Below are 23,814 nucleotides of genomic sequence, written 5' to 3'. Positions count from 1 at the left end.
CTTTTAACGACCCTCAAAGCCTCCAAAGCTCTCTCAGTCTTATTATGATAACCAATAGGGTTCAATTCGTGTGCAATTGCGTGAAGACGGTTTAGATTTATTATTTTTGCAAATGCTTTTTTCAAAAGCTATTTTGCAAATTTTGTTGCGGTTTTTATTATAATTCATCGTCGAGTTTTTTTAAAATGGTTTCTTGCAATCACAGCAAAGGTCCCAGATTCGATACCCGGTGAGTCATCGATGATTTTCATTTACATAGTATCAAGCTTGTAACTTGGTAGGGGCTGCTTGCGACTGCTTAAGTGTTCTCCGAAGCACGGATCATTTTATTTTCGGACGATCGATTGATCAGCCAATGTCTTAACAAGGCATGAAGGCCTTAAGTATTTAATAAAGAAATTGATACTGTCTACATCTCATAATTGTATCTCTGTATTGCAGTTATGTTTTCGGTCAGAGTAGACGCCAGACGGGCGACGAATCCCCTGAGACCGGTTATTGAACGATGTCCTATACCATTGCAAGATTTGTATACAATATAGCTTAAATACATACATATAAACTTATGACAAGTGATGCGCCGTAAAAAAGGTAAAACGGCACAAAAGTTATGTAAAAACAGCTTTATTGCCTAGCTTTTAGGCAGATAGTGGCCCCGATTCCTGCAGACACCGCCTAATTTTATTTTAAGTTATATCCGTCAGTTTCATATCCGTCGAAAAGGAAAGGGACGGATGATTCACAGCTCTTAATTTTAGGAAGAATGAGTAAATGAATGAATAACCCGAGCGAATCAAAAAGGTACGTCATTGGTATGCAATCCGTTTGACATGCTGTCTACTAACTGTGTCGGGTTATTGGCCAATGTAAAATTTTTAGACGGTTGTTTTAGATTTGTGCTTAAAATTGACGTGTGTTCCATAAATTTTATGCTTGTCGATTACCCGTCCCTTTCCTTTTCGGCGGATAAGAAAATGACAGATATAACTTAAAATAAAATTAGATGGTATTTACAGGAATTAGCACCATTATCAGAATACCAAATAGAAAAAGTTTAAAAGAAAGCAGTCCGGGTTACTATTAAAGATTCTTTACAACAGGAACATGACGAGGTAGGTTCCCGAGAATGTATCCACTTCGGGAACGTTCCCGCCAGTAAAAAGGTGTAAAACTTATGTAAAAAGAGCTTTTGGCAGATAAGACCAGAGTACGGTCACGAGCATTAATATGTATACACTTTGGTACCATGTCACATTAACTTTTTTGACAATTGAACTGTAAGTCTCACTAAATGTCAAATATGTTAGCGCGACAGAGTCCTAAAGTGGGTACATTATATTGCTCATGACTGTACAAGAAAGAACAATTAAAAAAAAAGAAAAGAAACATTCCAGGGAACGGAACATCACTGAATATAGACATAAACTATGATGACGTCATCGACGCGGAGAACCAATGGCTCGCACCATCTTAACTATTTATTCGTACTATTTTTACACCGAAGCCGTGGTAGCCCAGTTGTTAGAACTCTTGCCTCTCACTTTGAGGTCGCAAGTTCGAATCCAGCACAGGCCTAAAGGAATGATTGTCGAATTTGTGTTTCGAATTCATGTTTGGATCATAAATGATTATCACATGTCATGCTCAGCGGTGAAGGAAAACAGCGTGAGGGAACCCACATTCCCGAGAAATCGTATTTCGGTGGTAAGTGACCTAACCTATATTATATTGGACTGGTTTTCCCTTCGCGGGTTGGAAGCTCAGACAGGCAGTCGCTTTTGTAAAAAACCGGACCTGTCAAATTTTCAGGTTAGGTAAGCGGACCCTTTGGAAAACGGGATAATGATAGAAATATGATATAGGAATAGGAATATATATATTATAATATTGTCTATTTATAAACATTTTTATAAACATGCAACAAATGAAAATTACGGCGTAAAACGCTCAGTAAATTATAATGTGTCTGTGAAAAACGGGATAATGATAGGAATATGATTTTGTTTTTATGTACATTTTTATAAACACGCAACGAATGTAAATTTCGGCGTAAAACGCTCAGTAAATTATAATGTGTAGGTTTAGAGTCTTTACTTCCATTTACGAATAAATTCCAAATCAGTTATAACTAAAAAAAAACCCGCTTAATCCGATAACCACAGCTCGTTTGCAACCCTTAATGCTACCTCGTCAATACAAATCATACTTAAACGATCTCACCTCATTCTTTAAGTGAATCAAAACGATAGCGTTCAGTAAAGGGTAACTCGTAGCGGAAGTGACGGTATCGTGTTTAACCGGAAGTAGGCGGGGCTAACGACCGAAGATTGCCCCCCGAAAGCCTTTGAGATATTTGGCTTGAAAGCTTAGATTTAAGATTAGAAGCCTGTTTTGTTTGTGTGAATGTGTCGATTAGAAATTGCTGATTAGCATAAGGCTGCCTATGGTATAACTTCTGTCTCTTATATATTTGTCTTATTTGTTATGTTTATCACGCGCTCAGCCGTGAAGGAAAACATCGTGAAGAAACCCACATTCCCGAGAAATGCATTTTCGGAGGTGTGACCTAACCTGTATTGGGCTGGTTTTCCCTTCGCGGGTTGGAAGGTCAGACAGACAGTCGCTTCTGTATAAAACCGGACCTGTCATATCTTCAGGTTAGGTAAGCGGACCCCGTGATAAACGGGATAATGCTAGGAGGATGATGTTATGTTTAGCTTTCTGCAATAAATAGTTTTTGAATTAGTTTAAAATGTAAATGGAATTCCATAGTCTCTGCTTACCCCGGTGAGAAATAGGCATGAGTTAATGTATTAAAATGTAACATTAATACATTTTAGAATATACTGTACTGGATTAAAAAACGAGATAACGTAGTATCACGCTTGTATCCGCAAAAGGGTAGGCAGTGGTGTATAGTTTAGGTACACCCACTCATTGTAATTGGGGGCGAGTTTATTGCCATTAACAGAATACACAGGGGAGGAGCTTGCGATTGTTGAAGTTAAGCAACTTTCGCAAAGGCCGGTCATAGGATGGGTGACCACAAAAAAAATTCATCTCGAGCTCCTCCGTGCTTCGGAAGGCACGTTAAGCCGTTGGTCCCGGCTGCATTAGCAGTCGTTAATAACCACCAATCCGCACTGGGCCCGCGTGGTGGTTTAAGGCCCGATCTCCCTATCCATCCATAGGGAAGGCCCGTGCCCCAGCAGTGGGGACGTTAATGGGCTGGTGATGATGAACAGGGTACACATTCTGGAAACGACGTGATATCAATATGCATATAAGGTATATCATAATGTTCGTTCCCATATAATTTATTACAACAGAAAATCCGGCCTACTAAACTAAAATGATTATAACTTCATTTTTAATGCGACACCGGGATTAAAACCTGGGACCGCGAGCTGGGTTACTTCGCTGTAATTTCACAAGCATTAGCTTTATCTTGTAAGATGGCTGCGGTGGCTGATAAGCGGGTAATTTCCTTTGCCAACTGTATCTTTTTTCCCGTATCTCTACGGTACTTAGGAAGCAAAATGGTTTGTATTGAATTATTTTGTTTACAAATGTTTAGTTTTTATAAACGAACAAAATTCCAATTTTTTTTTTTTTTTTTTATCTTCTAGGTAGATACTATACTTTATGTTTATCTTAAATGTAGTTTTCAATGACACCATTAGCTTGACCATTATATATATATATCTCGGAAGCTCGGTTCTTCTTATCGTGTGGGTTGTGAGGTAGAATACCAGCCTCATCAACCCTGGTATCAGGGTTATAATTGAGCCGCCAAAGGCCCCTGACATGGCTCACGTAACGATTACTCACTTACATCCGTAAATAGTAACCGGGACCAACGGCTTAACGTGCCTTCCGAAGCACGGATTATCTTACTTTCGGACAATCAGGTGATCAGCCTGTAATGTCCTAACCAAATTAGGGATCACAAAGTGATTTTTGTGATATGCCCCCACCGGGATTCGAACCCGGGGCCTCCGGATCGTGACTCCAACGCTCAACCACTGGACCACAGAGGCCGTTGAAAGCTCGGTGAGCTGTGGATACTTAGTTCATCTTGCTATGGATGTACCTCTGACTACCCTAATTGGGATGTACCCGTGAGCCTATGTTATATCCATATGGACGATGCCAGTGGCACAGCTAGTTAGATATAGAAAGAAATTCTATTCCCAGTCGTAAAATCCGACGAAATTCAGTGTAGTTACTGAAACAAGGCAATTAACGCCGTTACGACTGTAAGCCTCCACTGAAGACAAATATGAGTTAACCACGTTACCTGATTGCCGACTTACACGCAACGCTCTTCCACTTTAACCGACTTTACAAAAAAGAACTTTTTTCTACAAATAATAAATAAATAAATAATAATAAAATAAATTTATTGCCAGTAACAATTTACATTTTCTATATAAACTAAGTAATTATGAATATTGCGAATACGGGCAAAAGGAAATGGCTCAGCTTGTGCTACAATTTTCAGACTACGTTCTCAAAACAACATAAATGGTGCTGTTCAGATTTTTTCGTGATAATTACCTATCTGAGCGGAAGGTAAGAGGGAAACCACTGCTCTATTATACCCTAAAAAGTAGCATGAAGGATGCTACACCGACAAGAGCGTGGCTCTTAAATTAGTGATGTGATGATGAATTGTCATAAATTTGAGTGACCGGGTGAGAGCCTTCAGCGCTCCCCATTTGTTCGGCCAAGTAGTTAATGCCATCTGCGGCAAATCTACAATAAGTCACGTCAAAAAAAAATGTTAAGTTATGTGTTAATTTCATATTAATTGTTGCAGGGTCGTCTCCTCCGATGCGGTAGCGTGTCGACACCGCATCGACACGATGCGAGAATGCTCGCTCTTTATACTGACACTCCTGTGCGCCACTGTCAAAGGTAATCATAATTACACAAACAGTATAAATACGGCCCAGAATTGTAGCGTTGACAGCGATTCTCCGAACGGCGACCCTCGCTACGGCGAGTCTCTTTACGGCGAGTGGCCTTATTGTCAAGCAGTCGCCGTTCGGGGCGTCGCTATCAACACTACAATTCTTCTGGGCACTGCTGAGCCGTTGGTCCCGGTTACTACTTACTGATGCAAGTTAGTAGTCGTTACATGAGCCATGAGCCTTTGGCGGCTCAATTGTAACCCTGACACCAGGGTTGATGGGGTTGGTAATCCAACTGACAACCCACACGATAGAAGAAAAGAACAGCTGGGCACATGATTCCCCTCAATTAACCGGAGCATGCCAGAGTCTTATATGTACAGTCATGAGCAAAATAATGTACCCACTTTAGGACTCTGTCGAACTAACATATTTGACATTTAGTGAGACCGACAGTTCAATTTGTCAAAAAAGTTAATGTGACATGGTACCAAAGTGTATACATATTAATATTAATGCTCGTGACCGTAGTTGCTAAGTATCCTCAAGTAAAAACAAAAGAGTTTTAAATATTTAATTTCTTTTTCAGACATATCAGGTAGTTGGGAAGAATGGTGGACATACGATGGAATATCGGGTAAGTAAAAACTCACACGTTACATTTAAAAATAATTACCTACCTATATACACCCTAATAATACTTCCAAAATTATTAGTTTCATATCTTATATTATTATCAACTACACTAGAGTTGACCACCACTTGTTTTTATTCAAAAAACCCCGGAACAATCCGGGTAATGACGGCTGGTAATGATGTACAGTGATACCATCTTAATGATAGTTCGGTCACCCGTATCATTACAGGCTCAGTCCCTCCCCAAACGTACCCTTATCTATTTTAGGCTAAGGTGAAACCCCTTCTGAAAAGAAATACATTTGTACTTAACACTAAATCAATACGTTCTGCCAACCATTGCCCAATGGCTCAAAATAGCTTCAAAACGTTTTTTTGATTCTGCTCCGCACCACCCAATTCCCCTGGTAGTTGCGGCTTCCAAATACATCCTGCTTAGGGACGGTACTGAATATCGGCGACCGAAGGACGTAATATACGATCCCGACGACCCGATTACTCTAGCCATAGAGGCAGCCGATCAGCTCGCGACACCAAAATTTCAGGACCCCGATATCGACCCCGCTGACGTGGTCGATGACTTCCCTCAATCAGTGCTTATCGCTATCGACCCACTAGGATCGATTAATTCTTTCAAATATTTTTCCTCTCAGACGACGCCCTGAGCCGAGTTATGCACCCAACTGGGCACCCTCAGGTCTGTTGTCTTAAACGTTGTACCGGATGAGAGCCTTCAGCACTCCCCATTTGTCCGGCCAAGTTAATGCCATCTGCGGCAAATCTACAATAAGTCACGTCAAAAAAAAAGAAAAAATAATATGAGGTATTTATTCCTATGGTTAAGCAATTTATTTGGGCAACCAACAGTCTAAATCTTCTTCTTCTAATCCTTTTATCCTCTGTTGGTATGTTGGGCTCGAATAACAGATTTCCACTCCTCGCGACCTTTTGCAGCCTCTGTAGCTTGCCCCCATGACAAGCCAAGAGTTTTTTGATTCCCGGTCAACCAAACGTCGCCCGGTCTCTTTGGACCGCCCTTTTTTGAGTTTACCAATAGATTATACAATTTTAAAACTCACTGATTTAAAAAAACAACATTATGTTACAACCGAATGAACATAATAGTAGACAATGCAATCAAATACCTAGTTAAGAGTAAGAATAAGTTATCTACTTACGCCGTCCATACCCCCTCCGGTTGATTGACGGGAGGCCTGTGCGCAGCAGTGGGGCGTATATAGGGTGTTTATGTATGTATGTATATACTAACCTTTTTCATGTGAGGGGCCTTGGCGGATCAATAGTAACCCTGACACCAGGGTTGATGAGGTTAGTAATTCACCTCACAACCCACACGATAGAAGAGAAGAACCTTTTTGTATTTTATAATTATATTACTTTAGCTAGTAATTAATTAATAAGTAAATTAGTAATGCCTAAGAAGTCTTAAAAAGGTAGGCTAAAAACTCTTATCCTATCTAGCCTAAAAAAGTATTTATATTATCTACAAAATAATATTCCAACATTTTAAAAAACCAACAGCTCAATAATAACCCTGACACCAGAGATGATGAGGTTAGTAAACCTCACAACCCACACGATAGAACAAGAAGACCGTTCTAAAAACTAATTTTCTCCATTTAAAACAATAAACACTTCACTATCATTTTATTTGACGACGAAAACCCACTTGATTCGCACAAAAAAAATCTAATGGGATGGTAATGACGCCGACCCGGGTAATGATGACCCGGGAAATGATATCCGGTAATGATAGTACGAAAGGACACCCTAGTGTCACATTACGCACGATTCAATGCACTGTGATGGGCAAATTTTGCGGTGTCCCGAAATTCCCATTCAATATGAAACTATGTCCGTATGAATAGCCTTTATACGGCTTTTATATTTGACTAACGGCTCCAATTGGAATTTTGATTGGTCATGGTGCCCTACTTCAGTGGAAACTTTGAAAGGATCAGGAATTTATCGGCGGTTTTTATTTATTAATTTAATAATAAATGTTTAAATAAATGTACATTTGTACAATAATAAATACAATATATTATTATATTATTATATACAATAATAAATACATACTGTACATGTTTAAACAAATGTACATTTGTTTAAACATTTATAATAAAATTAATAAATAAAAACCGCCGATAAATTCTTGATCCTTTCAAAGTTTCCACTTAAATTCCTGGTACATGATATTGCTCATGACTGTACAGTTATAGTTACAGTTACCCATTTTAGAACCCTGTCGCACTATCATATTTGACATTTATTGAGACTTACAGTTCAATTCGTCAAAAAAGTTAATGTGACATGGTTTCAAAGTGTATATTAGTACTCGTGACCGTACATCCAAGACCATTACAGCAAATCATCATCTCCCTAGCATTATCCCGTTTTTCACAGGGTCCGCTTACCTAACCTGAAGATTCTACAGGTCCGGTTTATTTTTACAGAAGCGCCTGTGTGACCAAGAAGATAATTACAGTAAATACCGATAAAAAAATATAATTTGTCCAAATCAGGAATATACATAACTTCGTCACATCCAATTAGATACTTCAGTGCTCTGAGTCTGACCTGCAGGGCAAAACTGCGCAACGTGAAAAAAATACTCATCGATACAATAAATATTGTCGAAATCGATAAGTTTGTTTTTTTCCTAACATGCGCGCCACGTGATTTTCTTCGTAGTTTGACAGAACGACATGACTTATTTGGGTTCACATATTAGCACCTATCGATAAATCGTGTGAGTACTTAGTACATCTTCTTCCGAGTACTCAAATTAGGGCCTTTTCAGGCTACGGTCTGCAAAAAAATATAGATGGCGCTGTACAGAGTTTGTATGTAATTTTCAAAAAAAAAATGTACTCATTAGTATGTTTTCGCTTCATGATAATTTCACTTAACAATCGGTTGAACATCTACAAACATAGGTAGGTGAGGTACGTACTTAGCAACTAGATATAGCAATCTTTAGCTAAGGCCAGGCGCGCACTACGAGTTTTTCGCGGCGCGGCAGAAAAAAGCTGCGGCATAATGTCGCACTGTAATACTATACCAAACAGTTTTAACCCTTTCACGGACAGAGATCATGGGTCATTGATGGTTCATAATAGGTAATTATGACACCTTGGGATCGGAACGTCATTGGACGTTCTGTCCTTGAAAGTGTTAAATTGTATTGCGCGCACTTGACGGCAGAGCCGCCGCAGCGGCGCAGTACAGTGCGACATTATGCCGCTGCTCAATTCTGCCGCGCGGCGATGAACTCGTAGTGCGCGCCTGGCCTAAGTGTAAAATGTATCCTATGGCTAGCAATAGCACCTATTTAGACCATCGGTGCATAGTGATTTATGCGCAGCTCGCCCGGGCTAAATCTGCAGCGTTCGACCGAACTGCATTCCGATATTTGGGGACCATAAACTATTGAGAATGTGCTGCAAATGTTTCTATATACATAAACTGATGTCTGTTATCTCTAACGAAGCGGGCAGACGCTAGTATCCGAATTCGAAGACAAGCTATCGAGGTAGACAGCCACGCCAATGCACGTCAAGCAGTCGGACCCAGCTACAATTTACTTAAGTAAATAGTCGTTATATGAGCCATGTCTTAAGTGACTCAATAATTTATTATTTATATATAAAGGTACATATCATACCATACCATAGGTAGATGGTTTACGAAAAAGATTTATTTCCCCCAAAGCCCCAGTATCCCGGTCCACTAACCCTCAATTCAATAGCCCAGTTCCCTTTGTTCCCATAATCTGCAATAGTCCTACACGAACCGGGGATTGTCTTTGGGTGCACTCCCATAGTGCATACAGGGAATTCGAATTCCGGTGGGGACATATCACAAAAATAACTTTGTGATCCCTAGTTTGGTTAGGACATTACAGGCTGATCACTTGATTGTCCGAAAGTAAGATGATCCGTTCGGAAGGCACGTTAAGCCGTTGGTCCCGGTTAATACTTACTGACTTAAGTAGTCGTTACATAAGCCATGTCACTGGCCTTTGGTGGCTCAATAGTAAGCCTGACACCAGGGTTGATAAGGTTGGTAATCCACCTCACAACCCATACGAGAGAAGAACTGTGCATAGTTATTGATTTTCTACCATAACATACGACTATAATTTCTTAATATGCCCGATCATTAAGATGGTATCTATGTGGTTGAACTAAAATGACTTGTCATCAACATCCCTGCTTAATTAGGACCTCAATGTAATAGAGTGACCCCTTTCAAATATCATGAATCGCTCTAAATTTACTTACTTGGGTATAATTACGATGATAAAAAGTGCTACCTACAGTACAGAGGGGTTAAAAGCAATATTGCTATTTGACATTTGTTTGCAATGCGCACTTACTTTTATATGCGCACCGGGTGAGACAACTCAGCGTTCCTTATTTTTCCGGCCAAGTAGTTAATGTCAGGCTTTTTGGCGGGAAACGGGACCGGACAGTTGCTTTCTTCATTGAATAATCTAAATAATTAATACGAAGTGGTGTTTTGTGGTTAATGATCGCATTAAGTTAGTCGGAAGACATTCGCGAGTGTTATTATATCGGAGTATTCAATAAACAAAGTGTATTTTCGCTTCGTGCCAAGAAGCCGCTTCATAACTCGAAAGTTTATGCGGACTTTTGAGTTAATTCGTTTGGGGTTCGGAGTAGGAGTCTACTCCGAGGGTGGAGGCTTAGGTTTCATCATCATTACCTTTCATCATTTCATTAATCATCAAGGAAAAAAAATACGTAAGACATGGCTGTATGGGCATAGTTCCCTTTGCCTTACCCTTCGGGGAAAACAAAAAAATATTAAGTAGTTAATGTCAATTACGGGGATAGAAGAAGAGACGGCAAATCTACAATAAAAAACGTCAAAAAGGTACTAGAGTAGGGAAAGCGTTCAGCTGCATTTTATCATCCTAGCGGAGTCTGCACGACAACCATGCCGCGCGCGGTGCGAGTTATATCGATGGCTTCGACTAATAGACGCCGCGAATGCTATCTACAGTAGATAGACGTCCTACGGCTATTGGTCGAACCCCTCCCCCTCGATATAATTCTCGCCACGCGCGGTGTTGGGTGCCACGGCACGTGGAGCCGATATAGAATATAGCTTTTATACGGATTGTGGCTGTGACATTATGTCTACGTATAAACATTCAACATTAACATAAACTGACATCTTAATCCCCAATGGGGTGGATAGGACCACTAGCAATCCGAAGACAACTTGAGTCACTTTTAGTCCCTTAAATTGGCTTAATGGATATATGTATATGATAGACTGAATGGTGGAAGGTAATCAGCCCATTGCCTTTTTAATATTTTAACACAGAGGAATGATTCAGACAAGTGGTATTTTTCGTCGTAAAAGTATAGAACTGAAAATAATCAAAACCAACACTAAAATTTTTATAAATTTTCCGCAGAAGTATAAAATTGAAAATAATTTAAAAAAACACAAAAAATCATGGATTTTGCGACGGAAACTTCCACTCGATATTACCCTAGAATCCTCCCTCTGAGTATTCTGTACGGTGTCACAAAATTCTGCTCTGTCTTAGGCCTCGTCAATACCTTCGGGCAAGTCTGGGGCCAAGAGCAAACCCTTCAAAACTAAAAAAAAACTGTCGGTTTCAAAGACATGGGCAGATTAGCTGCTGAACGCGTGCTGTTTTTTTTTCGCCTGTCCATAAATAGTCTATTAAAAATGTTACTTCTAAGGTCAACTAACAAGAGAACATGATATTCGCAGGTCCCGGATTCTGGGGTCTGATCAACCCTCAATGGAGCATGTGCAACAAGGGCCGGCGTCAGAGCCCCGTCAACATCGAACCAGACAAACTGCTCTTCGATCCTTGGCTAAGAGATATCCAGTTTGACAAACATAAGGTAAGGTCCACTAGGGAATGAAATCCCGACTCGAGAACGCAAATTCGAGATCCCGCAGGATTGGCAATATCAATCTCTCGAGATTTTGAAATTTTCGGGATCTCGTTCTAAAAAAGATTGCAAACATTATATTAGAGTTTACACGATCACTTTCTTAGGTACTCGTACCTACTGTCGCATTGGAGCCTAGATTCATATTAGAATATTATAGGTTTCATGGTGCTTATCTGCTTATCACGCAGCATGAAACCTACAATATTCTATCAGGGTCTATTTTCGTCCTCAGCCATGAATCTAGGCTCCAAGGCGACAGTAGGTGGTACCTAAGAAAGTGCTGTATAACAAGTGACGCGCCATTCCCGCGAATGTTTCCACTTTGGTAACGTTCCAGGCAGTTTTTTTTTTTGTTCCCAGCAGTAAAAAGGCGCAAAAGTTAACTAAAATTAAAAAAATAAAATAAACGGTCGTATTGAGAACCTCCTCCTTTTTTGAAGTCGGTAAAAAGAGCTTTATTACCTAACTTCTAGGCAGATGAAATCAGAGTATCAGAAAGAACAATTTAAAAAAGATAAGCAGCCAGTGTCCTTGCTAGTGAAGAGTTTCTACAAAAGGACTTTTCCCATTTTGGGAATATTACCCGGAACAGCACATCACTGTGTATAACAAGGCCACGCTAGGTATAATAGTTTACATATTATAGGTAGTACATACAAAAAGCATGCAACGATAAGCGCGGACTATCGCGCCAGCTTACCATGTTTTAGCATAGGATTACCGTGTGCAATGTTAATACCTTCATTTTGTATGAAAACGCTCATTAACAACATATTATGATAACCGTGTTTTGACTTGAAACTAACTATGTGACGTCATTTAAGTATTGTGGCTGCGATAAATGTGTTTTTAGATCTTAGAAGAAGTTGGCTCGACCATTATAGATGGCGAAATGACTCACGACCTATCAAGTTGGTCTAACAGAATTGTCGGTGAGGCGTGGGTACTTAGTTCATCTTACGACGAAAGTACCTCTGACTGCGCTTATGTTATGTTATTTCATCTAATATTTTTGAGTAAATTATTTGTAAGTAATTAATATTCCAATTTTAGCGCATTTTGACTGGATTTATTTTTTATCGCATTGGGCACATCAATCCGTTTTGTTTTTGCTAACAATAAATATTACCTATCACTGGTACAGCATAGTTCCCCGTTAGCATAGCATAGTCTCTCAGCATAGTTTCTCGTTTTCCCGGTGTCTAACTGGGGTGTACTCACATTTTATTTTATTTTAAGTATTTTATTTTATTTTTTCAATATTATTCTTACCTCCTATTATCATATATCTAACATAGTGTGTAAGATTTTCTTTTGTACTAACCATCTATGGACTTTTTTGTCTGCAAATAAATGTTTTTTTTTTTTTTGTATAGTTCACCGCAATACACAGTATAAATAGTGTAGGAACCCATAGATCAATAATTGCACTAAAAGTTTACTAATAGCATTGTAATGTAGCATGCTATCTCACGACATCAATAATGTGAGTGACGAGTATGACCTCTACTAACTAATCGCAGACTAAGAACGAACCTAACTATCCTGCCTGACCTTACGACCTCCTAACCAAATAACAATAGTTTATTGTCACTCAATAGCGAACACCTATTTAACGATGTAAGTGCGTAGTCGTTACGTGAGCTATGTCCTACTTACTGATGTAAGTGCGTAGTCGTTACATGAGCCATGTCCTACTTACTGATGTAAGTGCGTAGTCACTACATGAGTCATGTCCTACTTACTAATGTTAGTATTTAGTCGTTACAATACATGACCCATGTCCTACTTACTGATGTAAGTGCGTAGTCCTACTTACTCATGTAACTACGTAGTCGTTATATGAGCTATGTCCTACTTACTGATGTAAGTATGTAATCGCTGCATGACCCAAGTCCTAATTACTGATGTAAGTACGTAGTCGTTACATGAGTCATGTCAGGTGCCTGTGGCAACTCAATAATGACCTTGATACCAGGGTTGATGAGGTTGGCAATCCCTCTCACAACCCACACGAAGAAGACTTATGAAGTTAACGAAAGACACTCAAGTCCGAAACGTACTGATAAGAAATTATAAAAGCATCTACATAAAAATATTGATCTAATGTGAAAAGTTGGTAATCTTGCGCATATCTGATAATGTCGATACAGCGCCATCTACTCACGAAATATTCCTGCCTGTTACATAATAACAGTAAAAGTTCAGAAACCTTCGTCGCCCCATTTATCTAGTTCTGCTTTAAAGTGGTTTACTGGAAGCGACAATGGAATTATGTGCTGGAATAGAAATAAAAAAATAACAAATCCCGCACATGACTGAAGAGTTATCGGTTTTAGTAATAATAACGAAAGCATTATTTCCGGCTACAAAGGTCCACACAATAAAGTATACTTACAAATAAAGAACAAATAAACGAAATTAAAAAAATAAATAAACCGACTTTAAAAGACTGTTTAATAAAAAATAAAAATTCATATTTTCTTGTCAGCGCAACCAGCAACCTTCGTCACCTGCAAACCCTACATATGCTCCACCGCTGGTGGAACGTGCAAATCGACCGACTTTCTATTTTAGTTTATTCTTTTTTAGTTTTAACACGTTCACTGTGTATGAAGCAATAATTTTAATACTCATACGTATATGTCCCATATGTGGGGCACTAGGAAAATGGGAATATCCGACGGGAGGTTTTTCAGATTATTTTTTCTTGACATAGTATTCTATGTAAGTACATAAATCCCGATGTGTTTATCGAAAAATAATATTACACGTGAGGGGTCGACATCCAATTTTCAGTTACACAGTGAACGTGTTAAGTTTTACATTTCATAAAAAAATGTTTAATTTTTAATATTAAGAAGTTATGTAACGCTTAATAAGGTTTTTTTTTAGCCACGCTCTTGTCAGTGTAGCATTCTCCATGCTACATTTTTTATGCTATCCATATTGTCACTTTGCGAGGAAGGGCACCTACGAGGTGGTCTGACATCCTTAAGAAGACGGTGGGCGGCAGCATACAGAGGACGGTCCACGCAGCATATAGCCGTACCGAGTGGAAAACCATAACCTGTGGTCGCGATCCTCAGCAGTGAGGGAACGACGAAGAAGAAGATGTTGTCATTTCCATAATATTTAAATCCTTGGTTTCCTCCCCTTCGCGTGTCTAGCCGCAATAAGTCATCTTCACTATTCTCCACTCAAAGCGAGGCTCGACTTTAATCTAGGTGTGACCGATTGATTGATACGATCACATCGCAAAACCACTCATTTTGGTGATTCATTTGACTCATTTGATACACACCTTGATGTTAAATTCATCAATCGTTTGTTTTGACTGTCTGTAGGCGGGGCCTGATAGCTTGTAACGGTCATTAAAGCAATTGAGCTTCTATAAATAATGTACCTACCTAATTACCTATTTACAACTATAGATTTAAGGTAGATTAAGGGGAGGTTTGGGCCACTGCTGTGCCCAAACCTGCCCTTAATCTACAGAGGGGGTATGGAGCATATTCCTCCAAGCTGCTCCATATGACACGACACGATAATAAAAACAAGAAGTCAGTTAAAAACCCCTTTTAATAAGTTACTCCAGCTTATGAAATACATTTAAGATTTGGCATGTGTTATTGAAATTGAATAATTCCAACTCTAAAGTCAAAACCGCTTACTTCTACATCTTAAAAGATTTAGAATTAGGGGTTAAAAAGGCCACATCCGAAAAGTTATTTGATATCTATTTTGCGCATATAAAAGTAAGAGCGTAATGCAAACAAATTTCAATGTCAAATAGCAATTTTGCCTTTCAGGTGAATTGCTTTTATGTGGCCTTTTTAACACCCTGGTGTGTTTACCCGGAGGTAGGTGCTTCATTATATTAGAGCAGCTAAATTATATTGTATCTTTATTTTTTTCTCGCCATCCCGCAGTGAACTTCTTTTTTATTCTTTTTTCGAAATAAAACCCAGTAGTTTTAAGATGACATATTATTATCATACCACCATATAACGGCCTCTGTGGTCCAGTGGTTTAAGCGATGGGCTCATGATCTGTGCTTCGGAAGGCACGTTAAGCCGTTGGTCCCGGTTACTATTTACTGATGTAAGTGAGTAATCATTATATGAGCCATGTCAGGGGCCTTTGGCGGACCAATGGTAACCCTGATACCAGGGTTGATGGGATTGATAATCCACCTCACAACCCACACGATAAAAGATCATACCACCTTACCCGTACCAGAGGTATATGTGTAAGTAACATGGTCGAGCCTTTTGCTATTAAACAAGCACCTCCTGGAATCCATATGATTTAAGATACCTTTAGTTTTTTTAACCAAGCAAAGTAATACCATCTCCTTTCTTACTCAGGTCAGTGGCGTGCTCCAGAACACGGGTCAGTCCTTAGTCTTCCGGGTGGAGAAGGACTCCAAGCACCAGGTCAACATCAGCGGAGGGCCCCTGTCCTACCGCTACCAGTTTGAGGAGATCTACTTCCACTACGGCATGGAGGACAACAGGGGCTCTGAACACCAGATTGACCACCACACGTTTCCTGGAGAGGTGACATTCTAGTGCAACATAAGTGTAATATAAATATAAGCAGCATATATTTAAATTAACAGCCTCCGTGGTCTAGTAGTTAAAGCGTAAGGCTCACGATCTGGGGGTCCGGGTTCGATTCTTGATGGGGACATTGTCGAAATCACTTTGTGAGACTGTCCTTTGTTTGGTAAGGACTTTTCAGGCTTGGATCACCTGATTGTCTGAAAAAGTAAGATGATTCCGTGTTTCTAAGGGCACGTTAAGCGGTTGGTCCTGGCTATTAGCCGTAAAAACACCTCCACCAATCCGCGAGTATGCCCCATACCCCCTCCGGTTAAATGAGGGGAGGCCTGTGTCCAGCAGTGGGACGTATATAGGCTGTTTATGTTATGTACTTAGTAGAAAATCAATACGCATGTAAGCTGGCCAGATTGAAATGTCTTTGAAACTGAAGACGATATTAGGTAGAGCCGCATACCCGACGTAACTGAACGGTGGCGGTTGCGGTCAGTCCTATTGCATAGTTGGGATCATTCCAGTTCAAACCAGTAACTGCCGGTTAGACAACTATGTCGAGGTGTTCAGCGGGAAACTACGCGATTATAGCGTGTAATAAGTACATATTAGAAGTTAATTTCGGAATTTGTATTAAACAGAGGTTTTGAAAACTAGTGCAGACATGGCTCGTGGAGTTGTAAGTAGTAACCGGGTCCAACGATTTAACGTGCCTTCCGAAGCAGGGTTCATCGTACTTTTGGACATTCGAGCGATCAGCAACGAAGCAATCCATCCACAAAGTTAATGACACTTGACAAAATTGGTTACTGCAATATCGCTTCCATAGTGTAAATGAATTTAAAAAAATCTAATTCTGACTTACCAATTAATTAATTTTATCAATTTATATTAACGACAATTTCACTGGTGATAAAATTGTATCAAAATCTTTTTGTACTGTTTTCTGGCAAATATCCTATTCTATTCTATTCCAAGTAAACACAAAAAGCTAACTAGCGAAGTTTTGCCTCATTACTAATTAACACTTGAAAGTGAGTGTTATTACCTATCGCAGCCATTATTGGCCTCGGCAGAATAAACTTCAAACGGCCATTTAGACTTAAACAATTGTTTCATGAGCTAACTTGAACGGCGTTTGTTGATCATCTAAATTGCATTTAAATGCACTCGGCTACATGTGTATTTAGGTAGTTCGTACATTGTTTTAAGGAAACTTTATATTTCGTTATAATCACCAACCATTTCACTCACCATTATTCATTACCTATCAACCATTTCACTTACCATCTTTCACCACCTATCACGATGCTCTAATAGAAAGCTCGGTGAGGTGTGGGTACTTAGTTCATCTTGCGAAAGATGTACCTCTGACTACCCCAATTGGGATATAGTCGTGAGCTTATGTTCATCAACCATCAGCCTTTGGTATTACGCTTTAGAGTCCAAACGATAATGTATTAATTACCAATCTCGAATTTAACTAGAGAATATATTACAGCATACATAGCGATTGCCTTCGTGAGGAAACCCACATTCCGGAGAAATGAATTTTCGGATTATTATATTTTTTGGTTTTTTTGGCTGGTTTTCCCTTCGCGGTTTGGAAGGTCAGACAGGCAGTCGCTTCTGTAAAAAACCGGACCTGTCAAATCTTCAGGTTAGGTAAGCGGACTCTGTGAAAAAACGGGATAATGATAGGGTAGTGGAGTAGGTAGGGAATACTGATTGCCTTCTGAAGTGGAAGGAACCCACCACCTTCACATGGTCCCACCAACCTTTTAGTCTTACGTACCTAAGGACCGAATCACGGGAGATACGAGTGGTACTTGCTCGGGGCTCTTTCCCATCCGCACTTCTTGACACCCTGGAAGTGAAAGGGAATTGGAAGGAACAATCCATCAATCAATAATAAAGAATTATTATACACACACAAACATAAACTTAGGACATGTACACATGATTAAAATAAGCATAATAAGAATTTATAATCATTTTATATTACATTCATAACATAACATAACAAATACTTTATTGCACAAACAGGAAAAAACAAAATACAAAACAAAAGAGAAATAGAATTAGTACAACCCCGGCCCCGGCCCCGGCCTTATTGGCGGCTTTTTTATTCATATAGTAATTCAGTTGGTAACTTAATTGCACTTTGAATCGTCAATTTATACTTACGGAAATATATTTTTTGTCGAACGTCTTATCCGCGTAAAACAACTGCGGCATCTCACAATCTGTATAGCCGGGGAAAAGTAGCTGCAATAAAATATAGGTCTTAGACGTACAAAAATACTGCTGATTAAAAGATTGCCGTGATTTATTTTGCTGTCAACAAAACAGGCCTCGTAAGAAGAATACAGAAAGCTGATTCCGTCAGTGTTTCCCTTTTTTCTTCAAGTTGGGCTATTTTCAGATATACAAGGACAGCGTAAGTGGTTAGGATTCTTCTTTTCCTTCATCTTTTGCTTTTTCATATTGTTTCTTCTTATTTTACATTTTGCAATTAATGTGTATCATATACATAAGAAAATATTGAATACAATTCAGTACCTAATTTGGCTGCCTAATAGTGGTTCCCAGACGGTTATTCCCATGCATTTCTATCTTTGAATTAGTAATTCACCTTCTCTATTTTCATGAACAAAATTCCATGGTTTATAACATAACCCGTTCATGCTGTAAAACCAAACCTAGAAATGCTAAAAATACGATGCTTTTTTAATTAAAACTATTCCAATTGGGGCCTTCTCTTGATCTAAGTACTTACTCCAATTAGTACATTTGGGTGGTGACAGTAATACTTTCAATTAACAAAGTGGTGTTAAATTTCGCTGGCCTTTTGTGTCCTTTGTGGTACTTTTCAGTCTATTACTCGGCTGCCACAAATTGAGGACGTCGGTTAACAGTAGTTAAAATATTCGACGAATGTTTACGCGTCTTTACTCCTGCGATATGACTTTAAAACGTTTGGAAAAGGTGGTAAATTAAAATATAGTAAAATGGTTGTAGCATAGAATGGGTGAGGAAAGAATGATCCTCCAATAATGATAGAAGTTGTCACAAGACAACTTACAGACTCTCTTAGCATTCGCATTTATGTAACTTGATGAGTATAATTGGGTAATGCCATCTGCGGCAAATCTACAATAAGTCACGTCAAAAAAAACCTAGGTCAAAGATTGATTATGGAATTTTGATTCTTCTATCGTGTGGGTTGTGAGGTAAATTACCAACCTCATCAACCCTAGTGTCAGGGTTATTATTGACCCGCCAAATGCCCCAAGCCAAGAAAAAAGTACAATGAAAATTATTAATAAATAGAGATCTAAAGGTGACAAAAAACATTTTCTTTTTTTCTATTTAACCTATTTATGAATTTAAATAAAGAAAACTGTAATAAGTGCGACATTTTGTCACGTTTTTCTATGACGTCACAGGTTGCTTTTTCATACAAATTCCATAGCAATTTCGTGTTTTGACGTTTAGTAATTTGTCTGGCCAAGTAGTTAATGCCATCTGCGGCAAATCTACAATAAGTCACGTCAAGAAAAAATACGTTTAGTAAATAGTAACTGATATGACTAGTTGGAAACTATCCTATTATTAGGGTTGATGTGGGTGGTCATTGATCTCACAACCTACACGAGAGAAGAAGATGACCCATCTATCTCGCCAAATCTTCTACTGATCGACACGTCATGTTTGTTAGTAAAAAGTAAGTAAGTAGCAACTTTCGCAAAGGCTAGTCATAGGATGGGTGACCACAAAAAAAAAGTTTTCATCACGAGCCTCTCCGTGCTTCGGAGGGCACGTTAAGCCGTTGGTCCCAGCTGCATTAACAGTCGTTAATAACCACCAATCCGCACTGGGCCCGCGTGGTGGTTTAAGGCCCAATCTCCCTATCCATCCATAGGGAAGGCCCGTGCCCCAGCAGTGGAGACGTTATTGGGCTGGTGATGATGAATAACTCATAGCGTAAACAGTTTCGCATAAAAGTCTTAGCTAGAGAGCTCAATTAGAAGTAGTAAATTAATACCAATAACGCGGCATCTTTCCAATCAGTCGATTATCAGGTAGCTTCGTTTCGACCCCGGTTTTATCCACTTTTGTAGTAGAAACGATATCAAAGTTACACGGAATTGTATAATTTAGTTAGAGTTCGTGAATTTGTTTAGTCATTTACGTCTATGCTGGAGCCATGGTAGCCCAGTTGGTAGAACGCTTGCCTTTCACTTTGAGGTCGCAGGTTCGAATCCAAGCCAATTAGATTAGATTCATTTAATTGTACAACATATTTTAGATACAATATAAAACGGTAACAACATAAATATGATCGTCGAGAATTATAACAAAAGAATGTCAACATAGAAGATAATAAATTAAAATAAAATGTCAAAAGATAAAAGTCAATACAATTAGCCATGACTAATATAAATAATAACCGACCGAATGTAACCGACAGAGGGATTGTGTCATCTAACATGATGGACTAATGTTATGGGCGATAGGCTGATCCCTTATCACCATAAGGTTCATCATATCCAGCTTACGACATCGTATCAACAGTGGCTGCAAGTTGTCTTTGATTACTTGTGGCTCTGCCCACCCCATTAGGGATTACGAGCGTGAGTTTATGTATGTATGTATGTGTAATATAAATAATAAAATAACTATTTAAAAAATAAAATTACATTCAAGTAATTACGATAAAATACAATGTCAGTGATTATCGAAGTTGTTTCCGAATTCATGTTTGGATTATAAATGATTATCACGTGCTCAGCGTGATTCATCTTTTTTGGGGTTATGTATACGTTTTTACAATAAAATACCAGATAATATTTTAAATTTGTCAGAAAATAAATTTAAAGCTCACGTGAAGCTTACTTTATGTAAAAAAGCTTATTATAAGATTAATGACTACCTAAATGATAAAAATGTCTGGTATTGAATGTGTTCCTCTAGTTATTAAATAACTTGTAATGTATATCCTCATTGGTTTTTAAAAGATGTGTTGCTGTTGCAGTTTCTTGTCATTTCTTCTCCTCAGCCATAACACCTTGCGAAATGACGTAAATTCAAAAATGTTACATTGACCTTCAACAAGTTTATCCATGATAATTACGTTGAATAAATGATTCTGATTTCTGATTTCTGATTGCGGTGACGGAAAACATCGTGAGAAAACTCACATTCTCGAAAATGCATTTTCGGAGATATGTGCCGTGTATTGAGCTGGTTGGTAATATTAATACCTTTTTGACTCTGTTTCCTTGTATCCCCAGATCCAACTATACGGATTCAACAAGGAGCTCTACCACAACATGTCCGAGGCACAACACAAGTCTCAGGGAGTTGTTGGCATCTCTCTCATGGTCCAGGTAAGATAATTACTTATAAGATAAATAATAGATTGGCCCCGATTCCTGCAGACACCGCCTAATTTTATTTTAGGTTATATCCGTCATTTTCGTATCCGTCGAAAAGGAAAGGGACGGATGATTCACAGCTCTTAATTTTAGGAAGAATGAGTAAATTAATGTGTCGGGTTATTGACTGACGTAAAATTTTTAGACGGTTGGTTTAGATTTGTGCTTAAAATTGACGTGTGTTCCATAAATTTTATGCTTGTCGATTACCCGTCCCTTTCCTTTTCGGCGGATAAGAAAAGGACAGATATAACTTAAAATAAAATTAGATGGTATTTACAGGAATTAGCACCATTGTCGCAGACATATTTTAGGAACCAATTAGTTCGTTTCGTTCGTTCGTTTTTATCTCAATGTCATTAATTTATTTTATTCAAATCAAATCAAATATACTTTATTGCACACAACATACAAAACAGATTCACACAGATGAAGATAGATACAGTACAATCTGGCGGCCTTATTGCTAAGCAGCAATTTCTTCCAGGCAACCAGTGGATAGGAAACATTATTACAATTTGGTGCGGGACAGTGCAACATCTAATATAAAATAATAAATACTATAAATTAAAAAAAAAATCAAATAAAAATAAAATAAATAAATAAAAATAAAATAGAAATATATAAATATAAATACATACATACATATACCCATTTATATCAGACGTATATATTATAATTAAATATGACATTACATATAGATATGACAATAGTTTCCAATAAATACTAAAGGATAAAATACGTTATATTAATATCCACACAGCGACTCGTAATGAGCACGTAACAGATTTTTAAAACTCTGAAGAGAATTAGCTACTCTGACGGCGGGAGGTAAAGAATTCCACAGTCGCACAGATTTTATTTTGAGTTTTGTTTATTTATTTTAGTTGATTTAATTTAATTTTTGTTTTGTTTCATATTTTTGTGCTGTAACTGTTTTGTTTATAGTGTAAATTATATACTTATATCTATATCTCACCGTGTTATTGCTGTAATTGTTAATCTGTTACCTATGATAATAATCGACGAATCTGCAGTGCACGGTAAAACTTCTTAAGTTTGTAATGTACTTTATTAAATATAAAAATGTACTAAAAAAACCAACGCCAATAAAAAAAACACCAATATAGACGATGAAACATGGCTTTTATTTGTCGCTCCCGATTAACATTAGATATAACAAACCAATTTATACCAAAATCTACCAATTCCTATTTCTTCATAGACTTTATATTATAATGAATCGAATTTGGTAACACCAGGGGGGTTAAAATGGCCACATCGAAGCAATTCATCTAAGAAAGCAATATTGCTATTTGACATTTGTTTGCATTGCGCACTTAATTTTATATGTGCGAATGTCAAATTGCAATATTGCTTTCTTAGATGAAGTGCTTCGATGTGGTCATTTTAACCCCCTGAAATAATATTTAAAGTGAAGAAGTGTTATAGGTTGGTCTTGTCTTAACGTGTCTTGTATTATTTGCTTTCTGTAATATTTCACTATTATATTGTTATGTTTGACTATATTTCTTCTAGATTGGCGAGCCAACCAACAAGGAACTGCGACTAATAACCAGCGCATTCAATAAAGTTGTATATAGAGGTAAATATTAGGCTGCCATCAGAGGGAAATCGTTTAATTTATATTTTCTTTATTTATTAAAAAACAAAATATTTTCCAAACAATAATAATATAAGAAATATTTCTTAATCAAAATGCAATGGCGAAACAATCAGAGCAGATAGACTCATATAGCGTAACGAAAACTTTGAAGAATGATTCAGATCATGATTCTGAGTAATTGGAATTTTTCGTCGCAAAAGACTAAAACTTCCACAATTTTTCCGACAGGAAATTCCACTTGATATCAACCCAAAATCATGGTCTGAATCAACCCCCTCAGTATTTGTATAAAGTATATTTAAACTATTGATTGAATTTTTAAATACCTGTGTTCCCAGGCAGCTCATACCCCATCAAACACCTGCCGCTAAGCTCCTTACTACCAGACACGCAGCAATACCTCACGTATGAAGGCTCCACCACCCACCCGGGGTGTTGGGAGACTGCCGTCTGGATCATCTTCAACAAACCCATCTATATCTCCAAACAAGAGGTAACAGTATTGCACCTAATGATCCAACATGGTAGTTACACCACTGGCAGCCCTTTTTGATACGAATGATACGAAGAATCAGTTTTTTTTAAATACCCCTCTTTCACCTCCTTCCACACCCATCAACCATCCATCCACCGTACATCCATCCA

At 38.3% G+C, this 23,814-nt stretch overlaps 1 protein-coding gene across 1 annotated transcript in view; it reads left to right on the top strand.

Moving 5' to 3' along the window:
• The window catches only part of LOC126375539 (carbonic anhydrase-related protein 10), a 71,642-nt gene that overhangs the window by 35,995 nt on the left and 11,833 nt on the right, over nt 1-23,814 (top strand). The window contains exons 2-8 of the mRNA XM_050022517.1: nt 4,823-4,920; nt 5,506-5,553; nt 11,352-11,488; nt 15,913-16,104; nt 21,399-21,494; nt 23,082-23,148; nt 23,508-23,662. Coding sequence (XP_049878474.1) covers nt 4,869-4,920; nt 5,506-5,553; nt 11,352-11,488; nt 15,913-16,104; nt 21,399-21,494; nt 23,082-23,148; nt 23,508-23,662 — 747 coding nt within the window. The 5' untranslated portion in view covers nt 4,823-4,868. The remainder of the gene's footprint in view (nt 1-4,822; nt 4,921-5,505; nt 5,554-11,351; nt 11,489-15,912; nt 16,105-21,398; nt 21,495-23,081; nt 23,149-23,507; nt 23,663-23,814) is intronic.

Source organism: Pectinophora gossypiella, chromosome 19 (assembly GCF_024362695.1).
Source record: "Pectinophora gossypiella chromosome 19, ilPecGoss1.1, whole genome shotgun sequence".
NCBI classification, from domain to species: domain Eukaryota; kingdom Metazoa; phylum Arthropoda; class Insecta; order Lepidoptera; family Gelechiidae; genus Pectinophora; species Pectinophora gossypiella.
This window is presented reverse-complemented; position numbering and strand designations above follow the sequence as displayed.